The 25,977-nt window shown below is 40.0% G+C and overlaps 1 protein-coding gene across 1 annotated transcript; it reads left to right on the forward strand.

Moving 5' to 3' along the window:
• Nucleotides 1-6,797: 6,797 nt before the first annotated feature.
• LOC139467171 (A disintegrin and metalloproteinase with thrombospondin motifs adt-1-like) lies at nt 6,798-23,762 on the forward strand. The gene is made up of 15 exons (XM_071248894.1): nt 6,798-6,885; nt 9,283-9,494; nt 9,894-9,971; nt 10,490-10,727; nt 11,135-11,204; nt 11,542-11,620; nt 12,151-12,234; nt 17,915-18,051; nt 18,476-18,510; nt 18,887-18,992; nt 19,227-19,385; nt 20,264-20,393; nt 20,795-20,920; nt 22,033-22,084; nt 23,584-23,762. Exons 1-15 carry the CDS (start codon nt 6,798-6,800, stop codon nt 23,760-23,762), a joined length of 1,773 nt encoding a protein of 590 aa, XP_071104995.1.
• The last annotated feature ends 2,215 nt before the right edge of the window (nt 23,763-25,977 follow it).

Genomic DNA, 25,977 nt, shown 5'->3' on the forward strand with positions numbered 1-25,977 from the left:
GCCTCTCCTATTGACCAATCACATTCAACCTCTCGTATCACTTGTATTTGCTTCAAATAAAACGGTGGCGCCGAGTCAAGACGATCTGATCGATAATCAAGATCTATATTGTGATAAAACGAGTCTCACATCGCGAAGTGCATCAAATCACGTGAGCACCATGAAAAGATTTAGAAAATATCTGTTGACAAGGAGTTAGCGGTGCACATGCTTTGCAAATCCTGCAGTCGACAGAAATCTGCACGACAGTTTACGAACCGGATTTCGATTTCGGTGCGCGATTTTGATTGGACTATGCAGTCGTTAGTCCAATCGAAATGTAACTCCATAATACCAGCCTAGTTCGGCAAGGGTGGAAACTGGACTTTTATAGTCAGTTAATTCACTTGTCTCGGGAAGATGTTGTCTGTCAACTGACGTGATCTTCAGCCCAATCCTAACGTGCCTGCCTGTGATGACGGGTAAGTGGGATGCAAATGGAATCAGGAAAACCTTCCTTCCTGCTATGGAATGCTGTCGACCACCTGCATGTCGCCGGGTAGCTGATCCAAACCTCGGCTATCAATGTCTGGAGCTTGTTTCAAACGTGCCTTAACATCTGCCTTATTCTTCGGTCGTCAAATGACGCCTTTGACGATGAGGCGGACTAAGTGAATTCTGTTGTTGAAATCCCCAGCAAACGTCGCGCTCTCTGATGATGATGTGTAACGATTCTGTCCCGTTACAGCCAAACACATCGTGTACATCGTGCAAATCTGGTGATCGGGCTGGCCAAGGTAATGTCTGGATGTTGTTGTGCTGTAAGTAGTCCGGACAAACACGTGCAATATGCGGTCGAGCGTTGTCCTGCTGGAACTGTCCGCCATGAACGTTTACGTGAGGAAGAACGTAAGGCTGTAGGATCAAGTCTCTGTAACGCACACCTGTCAATGCACCTGCCACATGCACGAGAGGCTACCTACCACCGTGATGAATTCCGGCCCATGCCATGACGCTCCCGCCGCCAAATGGGACAACCTGCTGCACACAATTGGGGGCGTAACGTTCCCCGACGTCTGTAGACACTTGCGCGCCCATCAGCACGTGTGAGCAGGAAACGGGACTCGTCAGTAAACAATACATTTCTCAACCTTGCACGTGCCCATTTAACCCTCTGTTGGCACCAAAGCAGACGGTCCGCCAGATGACGTGGGGTCAATACATGACGTCGAACAGATCTTCGTGCAAAAAGTCCAGCCTCCCTCAGTCTGTTGCGTACCGTTTGATCTGATATTCTGCATACCCCAGGGATATGTGTGGTTGTAGGCGTGGCTGTGGTAGTGCGGTCTCGGAGGTGTCGCATCCGGATGTATCGATCTTGTGCTTTGGTTGTCACCCTTGGTCTTCCAGACCTTTATCTGTCGTCGACTCTGTTGGTGTTGTTGTATCGGGTCCACAGTGCAGAGATAGCTTGTCTGGTACGCAAAAGTGCCTGTCCAATTCTTTCTGAGTTGCCCCAGCTTGTAATCTCCCAATGGCGTTGTTCCGTTGAGCTGCATTTAGCCTTGGCATTCTGTCACCGACTCTACTGCCGTTATAAGGACTGTATGAACAGCCGTTGATGTGGATTTTTATACCCATTCAGCAGGGGTGGCCTGCATGCCTAAATGCAGCATCCTGTGCTGCACGTCTTTTTACAGGGGGTTGCGTTTGGATGAAGCTGTAAAATTGACCCCCAAACGCTACGTTTGTGTGCTCTGTATGCGTTTTCGTGAATTATAGACACATCATCTTTCTGTTTGACTTATTTGGTTCTCATTTAATGTAATTATTTTAGACATTTGGCAAAAAGTGGTTTTACATCTATGTCAAGTTTCTTTGTTTGAAGAGTATAACTATTTGAATAACGTCTTTAGTTGTATGATTTTTTTCTTATATGATCAAAACTTGATCCTTAGCAAACTCTGAGTAGTATGTGTGTGTTTAGATATGACGAGGTGAACGTCTGTCTACAATACCTTATCTTCAAGTTTCTGTTGACAGCTGCAACACTCTCAAAACGATTGACACACTACTGTGGGTTAAGTCAAAGGCCAATAAATAATCAGTATAAAGTTGCTAAGTACAGATTATGTGCTGCCATTGTCGTTAAGAATTTTACCAACTTATCTACTCCAAGAAACATATTTCGCTTTTGTGTTTGGAATATATCATCCCACAGACGTATCTCCTTCACTTAATTCTTTTATCCTTTCTTGTACATTCTAGATGAACCTTGCAAGCTCCGACGTTCATACAGTTTAGCCCTCACTCTATAAAGGTTCATACTCCAATGAACACACACAAAACGAAGGTCAATTCTTAAATAATTTACTTGAACTTGGTCGATGTTTCTGTCGTTTATCATATGCTCAGTAGCATTAACTAAAAGAGAAATATTTGAGCCGAGACATCAAAACTGACTCCCACTGAGTTGGAAAAGGAATATATTTCGTCTTTCGTCTTTTTTAATAATAAGCAACAGAATTGCTTCACTGGCCCACTGCAGACTCAATTCAAAATGAAGATATCCTTTTTAGTGTAAATAAATCAGTAAATGCGCTGCACTGTCGTGTGACTTGATTTCTCGTCCATCACTTGTCTGATTTGTTAACAAGCCACCGTTATATGACAGGAGTACTTCTGTGTGGCTCCAGGCAACAAACGAATACGTTAAGAATTGTTAGTGGCGGGCGCTACCATAATATTTTCCTTTACTCAAAACTCATGTTTTTTGTTTCGCAAATACATATATGTATATCTTTCAAGTATCATGACACAAAACTTAACTCATTTTAACTTAATTCAACGATTTTATAGCGATATTGAAATATTTCGCCCATGGGGAGGAAAAGGTTTTGCCGGGCCAAACTTTCTCGTCCAGGGCAAAATATTTCAATAACGCCGTAAAATAATTGAATTAAGTTAAAATGTTTTCCCTTGCTCAACAGTTTTAGTCTCGCAAATACATAAAGGTGTGTCTAAAATTATGACACATGAGTCAACTCATTTTTGCTTAATTCAACTATTTTACGGCGTTATTAAAGTATTTCGCCCATGTTTTCGTCAGTCCCTTTAAAGCATCAACTAACTGTGTGCAAAGTATATTGTCTCATGTGAAATATACTTTATATTATATCATTACATTACTATTTAAAAAGGGCTTTTGGTTGGATGTTTCCTTTATAGAAGTTTTACGAATTTCACCTGTTTTACTTATTAAGTAAGGATAAGAATTTATGGATGAACAACTTCTTTATTGCAATTAAGGGCAAAGAAGTTGTTCATCCATAAATTCTTATCCTTACTCAATACTCCAACTTCTAAATGCCTATCAAAGAAGTTGTTTTACTTATTGTAGCGATCTGTAATGAACCCGGCCTTACCTCTCAAAAAACTTTTTGACAGTTTATCATTCGAATTCATGTGCGTGTACTCCAATTCATTGGAGTTATTTTCCACAACAATAAAGTTTAGTTAGTTTCTTTTTCATTTCACATTTTATGTGTCGTTGATACATCACACTTGGCAAATGACTGACACTAGGTATGCAATATACAGGTACGCGTGCGCGTATTTTGATGGAAAAAACTATTCGTCTTTTATTGCATAACGTCTGGCTGAATATCTCACATTTTAACGAAATCTCGAAATAATTATTTAATTACATGCGGTGTCGAACTGACAGTGGGAATTATGTTTCAATTCGATTGAGGAAAACTTGAGTGAATATTATGACACTAAAGCAACTTTTAAATGCATTGTCACTTTTGGTATGAAAATGGTAACAGTTCAGAAAAACGCAACAGTCTTTTTATGATAATTCTCATATTCTCATTAGTACTTTGTATCTAATTACAGTGTCGGCCTTATTTACAGGTGATTCTACAATATCTGCTCTCGGTCAATTACAATCTGCCACACCACGCGTGAAGAAACAGTTATGCAGGTGTTGCTGTGGGCAAATACCTAGCCTGTAGATGTATATTTTTTGTGGATACATGTATTACATATTTTCGCTGATATGTGGATATATTAAGCACAGAGACACAAAAAGTTTATGAAAGATGAATTGGTGCCTTAATAATCTTGTATTTTCTCTGCGATCCTGATGTGTATCATCGTTTAATGGGTCATTCATTAAAAGTATTATGTGAGGCGATATCAAAGGAGCCGCTCAATTTACACAGTGTCGTCCGTTTCGCGTGAACTACCACCCTACCCTGTCAGTAAGAGTTATGTAATCGGTACACAAATATATTTGATGCGATGTCAGTGTGGAAGGAGTTTGAATTACGTCCGCCACTGGCCACAGAAATCCTCAAAGTATAGTAACAATCAACAAGGCCAATGCCGTACTAATAACCTATAGTCTGGAAGGTAATTTAAGGTACCGACGTTTACTACACTATCTGACAAACTATTGGACCTTCTCCACTCAAGGTTGGTGTGAGATTATTAAACAGTCATACATAACTGGATATTACATTTAAAGACATTTAAATCTGCCTGTTAAGCTATTACTATATTTCATCAACAACCAGACCTCATCGTCACGGGTGGAACGAGCATTCATTGAAACAGCTCGAAATATACAATGTACAAAGAAATATTGTGTCTGTCCTTTTGCAGATTTAGCCTTAGAATGTGCTCATTCGAATTAGGAACTAAAATAATTGCTTGTCATGAGTATATATGATACAGTTAAAAGTTACATGTACACTGTAGATGTATTCACTTTAAAATCGTATACGACCTTCGCGAGCGAGTTGAATGATCCAGGTTAACTGGAACGAAGTCTAGAAGGGTTATAAAGTTTTGTATTTGGTAATGTGTAGGATTGTTAAATATGATTTTTTTTAATCCTTTAATTCAAAATGTAAAACAATAATTATGCGCTGACAAATAGAGCTGACTTGATGGGAGATATGGCGTTAGCCACCTCAGATTGTCTGATGGACACGGTTTAACCTTACTGTGCCCTCACCCTGGTTGTAGTTGTTGTTATAAGGGATTAAGAGCCACAGCTCATTGCATTTTTGGTTACACTAAAGTGGACATGTGCAGGTGAACTCTGTTCAATTAGTATTTGAAATGCCCAAAACTGTGAACTCCAGACAATAATAACCTGATAGTAAATCCACGTGCGTCTGCCTTTCCCCTCGTTCACCTTCGAAATCCTTGATCATGCCAACATCTACAAGTTTGTAAGCTTGTAGACAACATTAAGAAGAAATTAACAGTCCCATGCTGAGACCTTTCTCAAAATTCAGGCCGGTGGCAGGCTGCCAACAAAGAGAAGAAAATATCGCAACCCCGACACAAGTGTGCTCAGTCAAACAATGAACTTACGACCGGCAGAAAACAACTCCAGTTGAGTATGCCGATGCGGCGAAGATTGGGGTGGGTTAGGCAACACCAGAGACGGACTGTGCATTTCACAACGTTTACAGACGAATCAAGGTTTTTCCTCCGATTCACAGATGGAGAGAACCGTTTTGGCGATGTAGGGGCGAGCGGCATGACATGGCATCAGTTGATGACGATGATGATATGTATGTAAGTGGTAGTGCCATGATCTGGGTAGCACGCATGACACGAGAATTGTTTTGGTTATTATGAATAAACGTTTGACTGGTCAGCGATAGTTTGACGAAGTTTTGCATCCTGTCGTTTCATTATCGCCAGAAATATTGAACTGCCAGATGACATTTAAAGGCTTCGTGGTTGGTGCTCAGGTCGTCACTGATTATCTCCGACGAGAAAGCATACGGACATTGGTCTGTCCCTCTGAGTCACCTGACATGTCCCTAAAAGAGCACATGTGGGATGTTCTCGTCACATTCTCGTCACTGACCAAACAATTACAGACGTTATCCAAACGTTACTGTGATACCCGTATCAAATACACCACCATCGTTTAACTTTACTTTTCTTGTTTGTGTCTTTTGTATCCACCATCAAGCATGGGTATGTCAACATATTGTCGCCAGCGAATTATGTCGACGGGCATGAATTATAAATGTCGAGATTTTACTGCACATATTGTCGGCATTCGTCAGAGCCAAAAAAACAGCAACTCTTTGAGATAACAATGTTGTTGATGATGATGATTACATTTATAGAAAACATGTTAGACATGAGTTTTATTCCCCATACATATAACGACGGGAAGATATATAGTCGTCAGTATGTCCGTCTGTCTGTAATCTTCTATTTTCCGGAGTATATCTCGAACATTATACAATCTTGCTCCAAGAGACTCAATATACCTATTGGTCACATTGAGCACTAGCGGTAATCTGTGCCGTGAACGTAGGCATATATTGTGGCCAGCGGCAATATGTGCCCGGCGACAATAGATGCCAAAACAGGGTGTATACTTTCTTTTGCTCGTATCAACGTATTATGTACTTTATACAATGTGTCATATCGGTTTACAGTTATATGACAAGATAGAGCATTATCAACTGTTATTTCATCTTCAGGCTCGAAGCTGTTAATCATGCTAATCAAGTCGGCCATTGAGTAAAGACATAACTGTTATAGCCGTAAGCAAAGCGTGATAGCAAGAAACAAAGGTAATGGCGCCGGAAGTCATGTGCCATCACGAATGTTTCGTTGGTTGGCTGTAAATACAATGAGGACAAAATGGAGATTTATACCAGTGTCTGCTTTCACATTTATAGGAAGACAACCATATCCCTTTCCAGCAGAATAATATTCATGCCCCTTGTGCTGATACGGAAACAACATATTCACCTCATTTCATTCCGCTGATGATGTTGTTAACTCTGATGTTGTTGGGAATTTCAACGTCGGCTGATTCACTCGCCTTCATGGACGAGTCTCACCTCGGTGTTTCTGGTAGGTGGTCTTACATTTCTCTTTAGCATGTTTAGCATATATAAACTACCGGGCAAAAGAAACGGAGCACTTGTAAATTAAGGTTTATCTGAATAAAAGACGGGGTGCGATAAGGGTGCGATAAATTAGAACGTTATCAGAACACATTCACATAAACACACCCTGAGCACACAAGACAGTCACCTTTTGGGGAACTGTTAAAAATGTTCGTACATATATAATTGTTGCATAAATACCAGTGTGGGGCAGAGAAAAGCTGCAGCATAAAAAAGAACATCAGCAAATTGCCAGACTCACACAAGAGACTTGATCAGCATTATTTGCATTATCTGAGACAACGCGTTTGGCACTTATTCACGTATTTTTTTTATTTTGACCCCATGTCTGTTTCGCTCGGCCTTATGGGCAGTGCACTATCGATATGGGTTTGCAATTTTGTACAGACATCGAAAAATGATTCCCTTCTCTAAAATAATCATCATATAGCTAACACTTGCATTTGTTTCTTTTTATTGAGCTAGTGGTAAGTTTCTTTTGCCCGGAAGTTTATAACATTCTGATTGAAAATCTCAAGATAACAAAATAAATGGGTATGGAAAGTCATTAATTGACATGTGTGAACCCTTGGTTTCAATATTGTAAATTGTCATTTTGGATCATAAACAATGACCGGAACAATGACCTTTTTCAAACATAGATGCCAACTTAAGTGATTATTGCATTGTATCAACTAATGCTACACAATGTATCAACGTGTGTGCCCATTGATGACAGATCGAAATCACAATATCTTCCACTTGTATCGAAATGCACATGTATTATATAAAGAAATGGAAACATGAACAATGTCAGATACGACCAATATATGAGGAAATTGGTGAAAATACATGAGTTTATAGTAACTCTTATTTCAGAAGAGATCACGGGCAAATTAGAAATGGCGAAAAACATGATTGTACAAAATGTTCATAAGTCAATAGATGTGTTCTGTGATACATTGATAAAAGCAGGGTAATGCTTTATTGAACACTTTGATGGTAGTAATGAGACAATATGTGTTGTTGACAATAACTGTTGATAAACTAAAAGGTAGAGGCGTGTTAACATCAGTTTCAAATGGGAGATTTTTGTCATGGAACGATATCAGAGGAATAAGCTGATCAGACAACATATTTGTATTAATTGTTATAATACCAAAAATATTTATCTAAATGAAAAGCGAGATTTTATGTAGCCTTTATTGATTTTAAGGAAGCTTTTGATTCAGTGGATATGAACCTATCTTTTGATATTACTTAAACAAATAGTTTATCCGGTAAGATATTAAAAGCATACGCCCAATATATACTGGTTGAAAATGTAAATTTAACAGTAATATTTTACTAAGTGAAGTGTTTAAATGTACAACAGGAGTAAAACAAGGATGTATCCATTGGCTGTGAAAGCGAACAAATAAACACAGTTACATCCTTACTGCCTAGAAATGCTCTTTTTGCTTTTTTAGATGAAATTTTACCTTAGATAATGTGTTTGGATTTTTGAAGCATTTGAATACATTAAAACCATTTGGTGAGAAATGGAACCTATATAAAAATCGTGATAAAACTAAAATTGCTTTTTTATTTAGGAATGTGAATCGTGAAAGTTGGAGTTGATAATAATGAATAAGTTTCTAAATATACATTATCTTGCTCAACTCTAATGATCCAAACATCAATTGAAAGTACGAGGGCAAAATACCCTTTCAAAAACCTTGCAGAGCAATGAATAGCATCGGACTTTTAATCTAGATAAGATAACACCTATTCTGTTGTATGGATCTGAACTAGAATGAAAACCATTTTCCAAATATTAAACACGCTTTCAGGTTGGGTATATCAAGATATCGGTGAAGTTAAATATATTAAAAATGAATTAAACTTTAGATGAAGAAATGTCAAAAATGGCAAGCAGCGATAAATGTAAGCTAGAGATATGAAACATATTCATGTTGTTAAATGTATATAAAACCGAACATCACATGCTTAATAACAATTCCATGTACAACCGAAGATAATTATCTCAATTGGGAACAGATGGGGGGTATACAATTAGATGTGGGTTGTTGGCAACATGTTCCAAAAAGCTGCACGTTTAGGAATTATGATTGAAGATGAATTTCATGTCATATTAACATGTTCATTATATAATTATATAAAAAATAATATCTACCAAAGAGATATATTGGTAAGTGTACATTCAATTCATTTCGTATTTCAATTTCTGAAAACTGACCCTCAGTTGTAGTTGACCTAATGAATTTCCGTAGGGAAATTGACACTTCAACGCTTTCATGATATGTGCCTCTATTACCTAATGACCAAATGTAAATGATGTAGATTCAACGTTACTTCACAGATGTGGTAGACCCAGTGTTAACTCATTCTTCTCACATCCGCCATGAAAGATCCGCCACGCACATGCCTGGTATTCTGCACTTCCGGTTTGAACTCTCTGGCACAGACGTTTTACTAAATTTGACACGGAGTGAACGAGACATAGAGAGTTACCCTGTCTATCTGACCGACGAACGTGGATCAACGCTTCAAACCGATTTGCCGCTACATGACGTAAGCAGTGCTGTCTTCGATTCAAACCGTCATCTGAACACAACATAAAATCGCATGTGATAAATAGAATGTGTCTTTCAATATTGAATATATCTACACGAGTCGCTAAAAATTCGAGGTTGAGATTCTATTATCATCCAACATCATTCTTCCAACTTTTTCAGTTTGTAATCTAACAAGCTTCAGTAGCAGAGAGATGAGTGACATCTACTGAACAAAAAACGTTGGAGATCATCATGAATGTTTGGGAAATAACTGTAGTGAATAATATACATAATTTGTGAACTTGTTTTCAGCATGAAAAACTGAAATATCCCAATATTCAGAAAAAAATCTGTAGATTTAATAAAATAAGTATGCATTCATAACATAATGACAAAATGTTGTTGGTTTTGACAGAACACTGCTGTTTATCGTGATTCTCTTCAAGGATCGGCCGCCATCATTACGCGGAATGAGGAGGATGTTTATCATCTGGTAAGAAGGTGATCACGGGCCCAGCTCACCATGCTTGTCGTATTGTCATATTAGCTGACTGAGGATCATGTTGTTTCTATGGGTGTAAATCTGTTACCCATTACGGCCTGTTTGTAACTCATGTTTTCAACTGTCGTTGCGTCCATGGCTTGGTGTTGAATGGGCCGCCGCATTGTGGCTTGGGTATTGTTGATTGCAGAGGAAATCACACACCTCTAACGGCATAAACAACATAGATTAACAACATGAGGAAATGTAGATGCACGGGTGACCTATTTGTCTAACGCCTCGTAAGTCGATGTACATAGTTGCGTTTCTTTTACATGTCAGGATCAGGTTTGTCAGCATCATACCAGTACTCATTGGTTAAAATCAGAGCTGTGAACGTCCAGGAATGTCTTCTATTTGTTCTTTCCTCATCCATTAACATGACACGGCAGTTCAGTTTTTATATAGACAAAGATATGTAAAATGATATATGTATAACGTATTGTCATGTTGACTTTATGCTTCTTGAGGCTGGGACGATCCATCACAACAACCAGACGTACAATATCTGGCCAAAGAAACATCACGTTTACAAGCGCCAGTCATCCACAAGCAACAATCTGCACCAGGTGCGCAAGATTGTGTCCTTTGATCTGACAAACGACACAGTGGACATTCAGCTTGATATTCCTTTCGATGTGGAAGGAATTCCGTCAAATGCAGAAGGCAATGCGTCAAATGTAGAAGGCAATGCGTCAAATGTACAAGGTATTCCCTCAAACGTTCCAGTCATTGTGCAACTATATATGACATTCTGTCAAATGTTCAAGGCATTTCGTCGAATATACGAGGCATTCCTTCAAATGTAGAAGGTAATGCGTCAAATGTACAAGGTATTCCATCGAACGCTCAAGGCATTGCCTCAAATATACAATGCACTCCGTTACATTTACTAGGCATTAGATCAAACGTTCGAAACATTGGGTCAAATGAACAAGGAATTTCGTCAAATTCTGGTCATATGACAAGTAATTTCATTGTCACTGATGAACAGGTAGTGAAACCTACCCAAGTGCCCCATACTTGCGGGGGTGCTGCTGACTGACGAAATAGATATAATCCCACATTCCCTCAGGTATTCTTTGTCACATGTGAATATTTACATTATGTTTCAGGCATTGCAAACACGGATACTCACTATATCATCGAGCTGGCTATATTCCCGGATTTCAGTGACTATACTGTGTAAGTTCTACATATGTGTTCAAAGACGTTAAACGTTAAGCACGTGTATGTGTGTGCATGTGCGTGTGTCCCCTCAATGCACAGAAACATGCAGGACAACAAAACGTATTATCTCTTGAATTCTTTGGTATGGCATGACCGGGGATCGGATCACCGACCTTCCGCTCTCCGGGCAGACTCTCTATCCCCTAAACCACAGAATCTGTTGCTATGAACACGAACACATGGTCAAGGTGCGACTAAATTACAGATTCCGGACAACAGTACAAGATAACCTATGCTATGTAGACATGATAATTTTGTTTCCAGATATTCTAACATGTGTCCATTATTGCAGCTTTCTTACTTCCGCCGAGGGGAACACGACCGCCACCATCTCCAACATGAGATTGTACTATGCCTTCGTGGAGGAAATGGTAAAACAGTTTTGTCATAATATCACTTCTACGTGCTATACGACATCAATGTGTCACAATGTACTTAATTGAAGTGTCACATTAGTTTCCATAACGTCCATGCGTCAGTATTTAAATGTGTAATTCAATTCAGTATTTTCCAGTACATTAAAAAGTACAACATAGTACTACACTTTAATAGCAAGCTTTATTAAAAGTTAAGTTAGACATGTGGAAGACATTTTCAAACATCAAATCATTGACAAAAATGATTTCCGATTCAATTCCCTTTCTTGACTATTGTTATTTGTTCCAGTATTTTTCAATGTGACTTGCCTTTGCGTGTGTTTGTGACTTGCGCGAAATTACAGGTTGGGCAAGATTTAGCGAACACCTGCTATCATCTCTTTTTAACACTGATTCATTAACACAGGCTGATGATGGAGTCGTAGGTGTACAATCTTATGAATATGGAATGGGTTTTATCGCTTCTATTTACTCACTCTTTATCTCTAAGTCTCTAACTTAAATTACATGGCTTGATATTACAGATGCAGATTCGATATGACACAGTGAACAGACAGGACCCTTCGATCTCTGTCACTGTCTGGATAAAGTACATCAACATTGCAACAGTAAGCAAGGGAACACTTATATCTCTACCACTGTCTGGACGGGGACAATGGGGTAAACTAGTGGTTAAAGGGTTCGCTCGTCGCGCTGATGCCCCGGGTTTGACTCCCCATATAAGTAAAATGTGTAAAGCCCATAACTGGTCTTCGCCACCGTGATGTTGCTGGAATATTACTAAAAGCGGCGTAAACCCATTGCCGCTAACTCATTGTCTGAACGAGGTACATCAACATTACCACAGTAAGTAAGGGAACCCTTCTTTTTCTATCAATGTCTTGATAAAGTACATCAACATTGCCACAGTAAGCAAGGGATCCCTTCAATCTCTATCAAGTCTGGATAAAGTATATCAATATTTCCACAGTAAGCAAGGGATCCCTTCAATCTCTATCAAGTCTGGATAAAGTACATCAACATTGCCACCGTAAGTAAGGGAACCCTTCTTTTTCTATCAATGTCTTGATAAAGTACATCAACATTACATCACAGCAAGGGAACCCTTCAATCTCTATCAAGTCTGGATAAAGTACATCAACATTGCCACAGCAAGGGAACCCTTCAATCTCTATCAAGTCTGGATAAAGTATATCAATATTTCCACAGTAAGCAAGGGAACCCTTCAATCTCTATCAAGTCTGGATAAAGTATATCAATACTTCCACAGTAAGCAAGGGATCCCTTCAATCTCTATCAAGTCTGGATAAAGTATATCAACATTGCCACAGTAAGCAAGGGAACCCTTTTATCTTTATCACTGTCTGGAAAAAGTATATTAACATTGCCACAGTGAGTAAGGAAACCCTTCAATCTCTATCACTGTCTGGATAAAGTATATTAACATTGCCACAGTAAGCAAGAAAGCCCTTCAATCGCTATCACTGTTTAGATAAAGTATATTAACATTGTCACTGTAAGCAAGGGGGCCCTTCAATCTCTATCACTGTCAGGATAAAGTATATTAACATTTGCCACAGTGAGCAAGGGAACCCTTCAATCTCTATCACTGTCTGGATAAAGTGTATCAACATTGCCACAGTAAGCAAGGGAGCCATTCAATCTCAATCAAGTCTGGATAACGTATATCACTACTGCCACAGTGAACTTCATCATAAAAGTGTATGTATACTATGCGTGTGTTTCACAGTAACTGTGTTTGTCAAGGAAGTGTTCAACCGTTTGTGTCTGTATTAAGTACATGTTCCACAGTTACTGTGTTCATGGTATACGTGTTCCAAAGTTACTGTGTTCATGGTGTACGTGTTCCAAAGTTACTGTGTTCATGGTGTACGTGTTCCACAGTTACTGTGTACATGGTGTACGTGTTCCAAAGTTACTGTGTACATGGTGTACGTGTTCCACAGTTACTGTGTTCATGGTGTACGTGTTCCACAGTTACTGTGTTCATGGTGTACGTATTCCACAGTTACTGTGTTCATGGTGTACGTGTTCCATAGCTACTGTGTTCATGGTGTACGTGTTCCACAGTTACTGTGTTCATGGTGTACTTGTTCCATAGCTACTGTGTTCATGGTGTACGTGTTCTGCTGTTACTGTGTACATGGTGTACTTGTTCCACAGTTACTGTGTTCATGGTGTACGTGTTCCACAGTTACTGTGTTCATGGTGTACGTGTTCCAAAGTTACTGTGTTCATGGTGTACTTGTTCCACAGTTAGTGTGTACATGGTGTACGTGTTCCATAGCTACTGTGTTCATGGTATACGTGTTCCACAGTTACTGTGTTCATGGTGTACGTGTTCCATAGCTACTGTGTTCATGGTGTACGTGTTCTGCAGTTACTGTGTACATGGTGTACTTGTTCCACATTTACTGTGTTCATGGTGTACTTGTTCCACAGTTACTGTGTTCATGGTGTACTTGTTCCACAGTTATTGTGTACATGGTGTACGTGTTCCACAGTTACTGTGTTCATGGTGTACGTGTTCCACAGTTACTGTGTTCATGGTGTACGCGTTCTACAGTTACTGTGTTCATGGTGTACGTGTTCCACAGTTACTGTGTTCATGGTGTACGTGTTCCACAGTTACTGTGTTCATGGTGTACATGTTCCACAGTTACTGTGTTCATGGTGTACGTGTTCCACAGTTACTGTGTACATGGTGTACGTGTTCCACAGTTACTGTGTTCATGGTGTACGTGTTCCACAGTTACTGTGTACATGGTGTACGTGTTCCACAGTTACTGTGTTCATGGTGTACGTGTTCCACAGTTACTGTGTTCATGGTGTACGTGTTCCACAGTTACTGTGTACATGGTGTACGTGTTCCACAGATACTGTGTTCATGGTGTACGTGTTCCACAGTTACTGTGTTCATGGTGTACGTGTTCCACAGTTACTGTGTTCATGGTGTACGTGTTCCACAGCTACTGTGTTCATAGCGTACGTGTTTCACAGTTACAGTGTACATGGTGTACGCGTTCCACAGTTACAGTGTACATGGTGTACGTGTTCCACAGTTACTGTGTACATGGTGTACGTGTTCCAAAGTTACTGTGTTCATGGTGTACGTGTTCCACAGTTACTGTGTTCATGGTGTACGTGTTCCACAGTTACTGTGTACATGGTGTACGCGTTCCACAGTTACAGTGTACATGGTGTACGTGTTCCACAGTTACTGTGTACATGGTGTACGCGTTCCACAGTTACAGTGTACATGGTGTACGTGTTCCACAGTTACTGTGTACATGGTGTACGTGTTCCACATTTACTGTGTTCATGGTGTACGTGTTCCACAGTTACTGTGTACATGGTGTACGTGTTCCACAGTTACAGTGTACATGGTGTACGTGTTCCACAGTTACTGTGTACATGGTGTACGTGTTCCACAGTTACAGTGTACATGGTGTACGTGTTCCACAGTTACTGTGTTCATGGTGTACGTGTTCCACAGTTACTGTGTACATGGTGTACGTGTTCTACAGTTACTGTGTTCATGGTGTACTTGTTCCACAGTTACTGTGTACATGGTGTACTTGTTCTACAGTTACAGTGTACATGGTGTACGTGTTCCACAGTTACAGTGTACATGGTGTACGTGTTCCACAGTTACTGTGTACATGGTGTACGTGTTCCACAGTTACTGTGTACATGGTGTACGTGTTCTACAGTTACTGTGTTCATGGTGTACGTGTTCCACAGTTACAGTGTTCATGGTGTACGTGTTCTACAGTTACTGTGTTCATGGTGTACGTGTTCCACAGTTACAGTGTACATGGTGTACGTGTTCCACAGTTACTGTGTACATGGTGTACTTGTTCTACAGTTACTGTGTTCATGGTGTACGTGTTCCACAGTTAAAGTGTTCATGGTGTACGTGTTCTACAGTTACTGTGTTCATGGTGTACGTGTTCTACAGTTACTGTGTTCATGGTGTACGTGTTCTACAGTTACTGTGTTCATGGTGTACGTGTTCTACAGTTACTGTGTTCATGGTGTACGTGTTCCACATTTACTGTGTTCATGGTGTACGTGTTCCACAGTTACTGTGTACATGGTGTACGTGTTCCACAGTTACTGTGTACATGGTGTACGTGTTCCACATTTACTGTGTTCATGGTGTACGTGTTCCACAGTTACTGTGTACATGGTGTACGTGTTCCACAGTTACTGTGTTCATGGTGTACGTGTTCCACAGTTACTGTGTACATGGTGTACGTGTTCCACAGTTACTGTGCACATGGTGTACTTGTTCTACAGTTACTGTGTTCATGGTGTACGTGTTCCACAGTTACAGTGTTCATGGTGTACGTGTTCTACAGTTACTGTGTTCATGGTGTACGTGTTCCACAGTTACAGTGTACATGGTGTACGTGTTCCACAGTTACTGTGTACATGGTGTACTTGTTCTACAGTTACTGTGTTCATGGTGTACGTGTTCCACAGTTAAAGTGTTCATGGTGTACGTGTTCTACAGTTACTGTGTTCATGGTGTACGTGTTCTACAGTTACTGTGTTCATGGTGTACGTGTTCTACAGTTACTGTGTTCATGGTGTACGTGTTCTACAGTTACTGTGTTCATGGTGTACGTGTTTCACAGTTACAGTGTACATGGTGTACGTGTTCCACAGTTACAGTGTACATGGTGTACGTGTTCCACAGTTACTGTGTACATGGTGTACTTGTTCTACAGTTACTGTGTTCATGGTGTACGTGTTCCACAGTTACAGTGTTCATGGTGTACGTGTTCTACAGTTACTGTGTTCATGGTGTACGTGTTTCACAGTTACAGTGTTCATGGTGTACGCGTTCCACAGTTACAGTGTACATGGTGTACGTGTTCCACATTTACTGTGTTCATAGCGTACGTGTTCCACAGTTACTGTGTTCATGGTGTACGTGTTCCACAGTTACTGTGTTCATGGTGTACGTGTTCCACAGTTACTGTGTTCATGGTGTACGTGTTCCACAGTTACTGTGTTCATGGTGTACGTGTTCCACAGTTACAGTGTACATGGTGTACGTGTTCCACAGTTACTGTGTTCATGGTGTACTTGTTCCACAGTTACTGTGTACATGGTGTACGTGTTCCACAGTTACAGTGTACATGGTGTACGTGTTCCACAGTTACAGTGTACATGGTGTACGTGTTCCACAGTTACTGTGTTCATGGTGTACGTGTTCCACAGCTACTGTGTTCATAGTGTACGTGTTCCACATTTACTGTGTACATGGTGTACGTGTTCCACAGTTACTGTGTACATGGTGTACGTGTTCCATAGTTACAGTGTTCATTGTTTACGTGTTCTACAGTTACTGTGTTCATGGAGTACGTGTTCTGCAATTACTGTCCGATAAACAGGACCAATAATGTTGCCACCAGGTAAGATTAGTTGTTTTTTTACTATGTCGTGTGAAGAAATAAACCGTACTTCTTTATTTATCATAAACACGTTATACATGGATATGCATTGTATGTATCATAAATTCACTCTACATATATATATTGTATGTATCATAAACACACTCCACATTTTTTTCTCTCTCTCTCGCTCTCTTGTTCTCTCGCTCTCTCTCTCTATATATATATGTACACGTTGTATCGATGGTATACTACTACTACTACCATTACTACTACGACTACCATTACTGCCACTACTACTACCATTACTACTACTACTACTACTACCACTACTACTCCTACTACCACTACTACTACCACTACCACTACTACTACTACCACTACTACTACTACCACTACTACTACTACTATTACTACTACTACTACTACTTCTACTACCACTACTATTACTACCACTACTACTACTACTACTACTACCGCTACTACTACTACTACTACCACTACTACTACTACCACTAATACTACTACCACTAATACTACTACTACTACCACTACTATTACTACCACTACTGCTACCACTAATACTACTACTACTACAACTTCTACTACTACCACTACTACTACTACTACTACCACTACTAATACTACTACTACTACGAACACTACTACCACTACTACTACTACTACTACTACCACTACCACTACCACTACCACTACTACTACCACTACTACTACTACTACTACCACTACTACTACTACTACTACCATCACCCCGACACCTACTATACTACCTGAGTGTGTTTTATTGTGACAACACTTCTTCAAGACGGTTAGTTAACAATTTGTTCTTTCGTTTCTCAAGTCCGCCTCTGGGTCTCCGTGGACTGAGACCACAAAGAACGGCAGCGTTGTACCCATTATACCGGCTCTCACAATTCATGCACAGTTCCTCTTTGATAACGCCCCCAAGTCAGCCGACGCCTATATGATCTTCACGAGGTAAGCTACATGCGTTGTATATGTGTGTAATACACGTGGTGGATGTGACTATTAGTCCATGCGGCTTCAAGCAATGGTACGCCATTGTTGAACATGTATCCATCTGAGGGCATGAGCCAAGATCGGTCTTTTGGTCTACTTCCTAAATATTATGTGTCCCTTCAATTGTTTAGGTCATGTGATTGACGATCATCAGTACTTGCGTGTAATACTGAGAGACCAAGGATAATAAACTGCCGGCTAATCTGCGATTCCAACGCGCGATCTTGGATTTCACTTGGACATCCATGCCCCCGAGAGCGAACATGTATTTAAAGTTTGTCGAAGTAGTTTTCCACAACTAAAATTTCATATTGCAGAAGACGATGACGTGATTGTGTATGTTCAAATGTTCCTCATCATTGATTTTAATTTCTTGTTGCAGGTATGACTTGACAGTAAGTGGATTTACCCCAATAGGTGAGTCAGTTGGGTTCAGGAGCTCGGATTTCGTGCATATTTCTTTCTTTTTTTCTTCTTCTCCGTCATCTTCATCATTTTCTTCTGCTGTTGTGGTAATATATTGAGGAACCGCAAGTGGTGAGACCAGAGTATTGTATTCCGATCTGAACTGTATCTGATGCTGTCTGTGATAGAATCTAAATACAGTGTTTGAGGTGTCTCCTGTGATGAGATTATAATTGTAATACTTATGGGAATCCCACGTAGGGAGATATCAATATCGCAAACGCTGTGGGGATACTCAACGTATCGCGTCAGATGCATTCTACAAAATATATTCTCGGTGTACACCATAGTGCTAGACGGTGTTTTATGTTTGTTGTTTCTGTTCCAGGTTATGCCACTTTTGATACTCTGTGCACAGATATCCCTGTAAGCATTGCCAAAATCATCACTGGTGGTTCAGTTGGGATACTTGCTGCTCATGAACTTGGACACATGTAAGTGTTTTTTACTATTATAGGAATATTTCCCCTACTGTTTGGGAAGTTTTCTTAGTAGGGCGAGTAATATGACCTTTATTATTCTTTCGGGGATAAAAAATATTGTCGGCCTAGCATTGGTATTCAATAGTGAAATATAATCTAACGTCTTACACTTATATATACTTATGTCAATACGACAATTCCTAACAATAGCATACATTTTGACTTTATTGGTTCTTTATGTTTTAGCTTGGGTTTACGACATGACTCCAACATTGGCTGCAACAACAATGACAGCTTTGTAATGTCAGCTATATTACGACCCCCCTCTCCACTGAATCCGTCTAATTTCTGGACCTTCTCGTCATGTTCTGTGGAGACATTGAAGGCTACTCTATCTACTTCTCAGTGAGTAAACTCTTATCAGTTATTGACGAATTTGAAGGCGGAACGTTTTAACCTTTCTCGGTATGATATAGAGAGGGGGTTTTGGGGTGGGGGATTCGGGGTGGGGGATTCGGGTTCGGAGTTTGGGGGTGAAGAGAGAGGGTTTATGAGGATGGATAATGTTTGTCAAAGATGGGCGAGATTTGGAAATGTACACTTTTCAGGCATAAAAAAGTGAAAGCTTTACTGAGGATCTGCATAGCCTTGACCAAACTCCTTTATGGAAGAGGCGTTCTTTGATGGCGTTCTTCGACATCTTCGTGGAAAGAGCATGCTCAAAGTTGTGAAATATAAACACCAAAGGCTGAAGCTCAACTCATTAGATAAATTGACTTTTGGAAAGTTGAAGTCATCCTTTTTGGCATACAGTCTTGGGAAGAGAGATTTATTTGTCACTTGAATCTTTATGCATATATCTAAATAGGAAACAGGTGTCACTAGTCTACTATATATCTAGTTCAGGTGGGTAAAATAGTGGAGGAAAATTGGCTACTTGATCGATATTGAACAAGGACAGATCATCGATATACCTGGAAGTTAAAGTTCTTTGCGATATTCACTTGTTTTGACATCAAGTAAGGATAATAATTTATGGATGAACAACTTCTTTATTACAATAAAGAGCGACGTTTCGGTGTAGGTACTAACACAGTTGTCAAGCAGGTGATGGTGTTAGACGGTGTTAGAACCTACACAGAAACGTCGCTCTAAATTGCAATAAAGAAGTTGTTCATCCATAAATTCTTATCCTTACTTAGTACTCCAACTTCTAAATGGCTATTTAAGAAGTTGTTTTAAAATTGTTTTAACAAATGTGTTTCAATCCGTTTTCCCTCCAGAAGCGCCTGTGCTCTCAACACCTCTATATCCGGTTCTATTCTTTCTACGGATGGACGACGTGCAGGTCAAGCGATTAATAGCGATCAGCAGTGCGTAGCACAACGGGGACCTCAGTCGACGTTTTGCAGGGTAGGTAAACAGCAAACAGGTGTCACAGCAAACATCGATCACTTTATTATCACTATTGGATTTATACAAATGGTGTGAAAATAATACGTCATGAACTATTTCCCAAAGAGGATAAATTATTTATTACCTTAACTGGCTTACTTTGAACATTTTGGTTTTTCTTTTAGCTATCTAAGTTATAACGAATGGGTGGAATAAAACACCATGGAGAACTGATAATGGTATATGGATTATTGATATTTTTAGACTATTTTAGTTACTTCCTGAATAATAAACTACAGTTCTACAGACTTCAGTTCTTGATGCTGATAGAATGCATTTGTGTACATAAATGCTCCTTTCTTTACGTGTTAGTTTACATAACCATGCCTTGATGGTTGTTTTTTTCTCTACAATTCCAGGATTTCGCATCATATGAAAATGGAAACAATTTTGAGTCGATGTGTCGGGAACAGTTCTGTCTTGGAACCGGAAACCTGTGCTACTGGTCGATTCCCCTTGAACACACATCATGTGGCGATAAAAAGGTGATAACTGTTATTGGTTTTAATCAACTATTCAGCTCGATATCAAGGGATAAAGTTTATAAATCTGGAACGATACTTTGATGGTGATAGTGTTTACATTCATTTTGATGTTGATAAGAGAATATCAAAATTGTGAAAGGAGCGTTGTGCTCTTTGATTCTGGTGTTTTTGGGGCGGGATGTTTCGTTGGATTGTCCACAGTTGCCATCAATTTTATAAACTACACCTCTAGGCTGTTCAGGATGGGTTGAGTTTCTGCCGTTGGCTCTTAGTAGGGTACTGAGGGAAGGTGGACCTGGTGAAGTAGGTGTCAATATTGGATTGCTGTTTGAGGAGGCGGCTGGTGATGTGTGAAGCTCTTCCTATGAATAGGAGGGTGATGCGGAAAGGCGCTGATTCGGGTTCAGGGGTCGCAGAACGGAGTGTGGGATAGACTACAGTGGAGATTTGGTGGATAATTGTTTAGGTGGATAAAGTTTTGACGAAGGTGTTCGATCTCAGGTTTGGGGTCAGCAGAAGAATGGTCGATGGCTCGTTCACTGAGGAGAGAGATGATGCCAGTCTTAGTTCTAAGGGGATGGGTTGGAGTTGAAGTGGACATATTGGTCAGTGTGGGTGGGTTTCCGGTAGACACTGGTTTGGGTTCTGTTTGTATGGTTCTGGAGACAAGGACATCCAGGAAGAGTAGTTGGTTGTTCTTCTCTATTTCGATGGTGAACTTTACACGGGGATGTTGTTGGTTTCGATGTTGTAGTAGCAAGTTTGGGTCTTGGACTTGTTTTAGGATGACAAAGCGGGGGGGGGGGGGGGGGGGGTTCTGGTGAGGTGTTGGGCGTTGTTGTGTCTCGCGAACACACAAATAGGAGGGCTTTAGGAGGGATCTTGTGGATTTTGATGGTGTCTCTGTCATCCGCCAACTCCAAAGTAATGCCTATAAAACAATTCTGCAGTTAGAATGCGGACAGTGACTTCTGACAGTCTTTCTTCAAGCCCACTGGTAACGGCAATCTGTTTTACTGCAGCTATAATCTGCTCTGCATTTTTCTGATGCAACCTAACGTTATGGTTGACACGACACATTGACTGTTTAAACTTTAAACGTTCTTTTGCAGTGGTGTGAACGTGGAACGTGTGTCTCCAATGCTGCAGCTCCAGAAAAATCAGGTAATAACTCGATTATGTCTGAGACAAGATACATTATCAGTGCACTGTGATAAACATGCATGATGTGAAAGTGCCACTTTCCTTATGTACTGGATTGTATCATGTATGCACTGGAAATTACACCTTGAAATTAACTTAAATAAAAGCTATCGTGTGTCACACATGTCTATATAAGCTAATCTGACCTTACAACTGCTTGATTTTTAAATGATCTGCGGGAAAATTGGGCCATCTGTCTCAACAATAGCAATATTGTGTTCACTTTACAAAATCGGTACAACATATAGTTTACTTATCTGAAGAATGAAAATTGCTTTTGTCTTTAATGCTTTATCACTGAAGCTTAGCTATCTTGTTATCGTAGAACAAATTTGTAACATAGCAAATGGACTAAAATGTCCTCAACACAATATCATGACGAGAGTTTAATATGCACGTGAATTATTTGTTTTTATATCGGGGATTAGTTAATTACTTTAATACGTTTTTTAACTTATACATTCTTTTATACTGAATCTAGTTTGGGGAATCCAAGTATTGTAAAAGGTCCATTGAAATGATATCACAGTCAAGTGAGCCGCTTCCACTTATACAATAGTAGTGTGGAACTCACAATGTGCTTTTTCAAAATTTATTAAACAGATGCATATTGCCAAAAATAATTTAAATATTTTTATGTTGGTGGGAGTATCCCTATCCCTACGCGTATTCAGATTGGCTTGCGCCGTTTCGATACATGGCGGCCATCGAACGGGTTGTGAGTCTTCTTGTTGGAGAAGGAAAGATGACAATAGCGACGAATATGAAATATGTCCCACAGAAATGTTCCGAATATATCTGTTGTCTCTACTCCCATACGCCTTGCATTGTAATAATACCTTTTGTCGTCTTTAAGGTCGATAACGGCTATTTCCTCCTCTACAGTTTCACCTAGACATCAAAGACAGGTACTTAGTTTGGAACTACCCGCAGTTATGCGGAAACGCAGCTCCTTCAATATGAAATGTTGAAAGGACGCCATGTATTATCATTGGAAATCTTATCGCTAGAATGTTAAAACAATGATGATCAATTCTCACCATACCTAAATCAAAAGAGGTCACTATCTAGGCTGTCACTACATCAGGATGCTGGTGAGATTTAGATATTATCTTTTGGCACCTTGATTTATTATTGCATGTAAACGAGACCCAAATCAACATTAAAACTAGCTATGTCCCTCATGAAAACCGGGGTTAGAATTGGTCTTCAGAAACACATACTTGTCCTAAGAGCCGACAAGCGGGGTCGGGTGGTCAGGATCGCTGATTTGCTAGATACATGTCATCGCTCATGCTCATGATGTCAAACACTGGATTGTCTGCCCAGGCACGATTATTTTAAGACCGCATGTACCCAACTGGAATATTGCAGAATGCGGCGTTAAACAACAAACAAACCTTTATAACCATGTACATGCTCTCCCCGGCTGTATTATGCCTACACGTTTGTTTCCACAGCCAAGTGTCCTCAAGGGGATCGTCCGGCGTATGGTTGTCAAGCGTCTAAATGCACGACCTACACACCAGTCCAACTGCTGTTTTGTTGTGCCACGTGCGCTGAACAGATTCCTCAGAAAACGACCACAGTGAGATTCGTCGTCTTCCAAACCTTGCCCGGCGTCCAATTATTCGGATAGACAAACCAATGAACTGGATGACATATTTCAGTCTACTTGTCGACTGTATTTAGATAATAATCAAGGAAGTTTTGAAATTCTGCAATGTGTGACGCATTTACGTATCAATACATTTAACTGTATTTGCAATATTATTAGGTGTTACTATATCTGTACTGTTCTCAGTGGTGTAGATAAGGCCATGACTTTAACTTACCCATAGTTGTACAACTATCCTTCTGAACTGTATATGTGTCGTTTACGCTCCTCACACTTCATATAATTTGTAAATGTCCGATGCAAATGTTTCTGTGACGTACACAACCACTGTGTTAAAGGATTAATAATATGTTATCCCTGTTGTGGTGAGTCTTTTGTCGGTACAAAATGATGCCAGAGTTACCGTGGTCAGTGTTGAATTTCTTAACCTTCGAATTCATGAGTGGCTCATCAAACAATAATCACTTATCCTGTTTATTGGCTTTATGCCCCCTATTGGCTTCCAGCTTCGTGTTTTCTGTCCATCGTGTTGTGACAGCATCATCCCTTTGTTGTCACACCTACCTATGTTATCCCACTCATGTATGCTGTTGTTGTTACTGTTAATCCTCCACCTACTATACATATTCTGCACTATGTCCCTCACTACTCACTACTTCTCAACCCTTCCAACCCTATCCACATCTTCAATGCAATAACACAATTTATCATCAAAGCAGACCTCCTAGACAGAATTTAGAATCTCCCAAACAAAACTATCTAAAATTACTTTGCTCTGGTCAACAATCTCCCTTAATTTTCGGATCGGGATCCAAATTTCCAACGCGAGTTCCTCTCCGACGTCCGCGCCTAAAACCCAGTTATCCACACACTAAACAAAGAAACCCGTTTAGCCAGCCAGCGCCTACCACAAGCCCACACCGCTCGCCACCTAACCAGGTCATAACCCCAAAAACCAACCCACCCCCCCAACCCCACCCCCCGGGATTACCGGCTTATACAGTTCCTTCATTTAACCCCAGTTTCTTTCTTTACTCAATCACTCCCTATATTTATTAATGCAGCCTAACTGCATACTTACAATCACCCAATATGCTGTACCAACCCAACCTACACCCGGTAAGATAAAGTAATGGCCCCACGTCTCTTAATGTAAATAACACCACTAGTAATAATACTCTCTACTACCTTCTCTAGGAAAACATAGGTTACTCCCAGGTTAGTTTCAGTTTTTTGGGTATGGTGATTCTTATATTTAACCTATTTATCATTACTTCCCCACCTATCCCGTCCGCGAAATGCAATAAATACGAAGCGGACGTAAAATCTTTAAATAAGCAGCAGCCCTCATTCAGTCTTGCTTGACAACGGTATAAGGATCTATACCGAAACGTCGCTTTTCACAGTATTAAAGAAGTTGTTATCCATAGAACTGTGTCAATCTTGTAGTAGATATACCCTGATCGTGTATGACGAATGTGACTTGGAGGTAGATGGATATGAAGTATTTCACATTCAGGTAGTAGATATACTCAGATCGGTGGGGTGTATTTTAAATTGGTATGGTAGATATACCCTGCTCGGTATGATATACTTGACGTGAAGGTAGCAGATATACCCTGATCGGTATGAAGTATTTCACTCGGAGGTAGAAGATATACCCTGATCGATATGAAGTATTTCATTTGGCGATAGCAGACGCACCCTGACAGGTATGAAATATTTGACTCGGAGGTAGAAGATATACCCTGATCGATATGAAGTATTTCATTTGTCGATAGCAGACGCACCCTGAAAAGTATGAAGTATTTCATTTGGCGATAGCAGACGCACCCTGACAGGTATGAAGTATTTCACTCGGAGGTAGAAGATATACCCTGATCGATATGAATTATTTCATTTGGCGATAGCAGACGCACCCTGACAGGTATGAAGTATTTCACTCGGAGGTAGAAGATATACCCTGATCGATATGAAGTATTTCATTTGGCGATAGCACACGCACCCTGACAGGTATGAAGTATTTCACTCGGAGATAGAAGACATACTCTGATCGCTATGAAGGATGGGTATGGAGTATTTTGTCTTGGAGGTAGTAGATGTACCCTGATCGTTATGATGTATCTGACTTGGAGGCAGCAGACGTACACTGACCGGTATGGTGTATCTGACTTGGAGGTATTAGATGCATTCTGATCGGTATGATGTATCTGACTTGGAGGTAGAAGATATACTC

The sequence above is a fragment of the Haliotis cracherodii genome, unplaced genomic scaffold, assembly GCF_022045235.1.
Source record: "Haliotis cracherodii isolate W230 unplaced genomic scaffold, xgHalCrac1.p SCAF_19, whole genome shotgun sequence".
Classification (NCBI taxonomy): Eukaryota; Metazoa; Mollusca; class Gastropoda; order Lepetellida; family Haliotidae; genus Haliotis; species Haliotis cracherodii.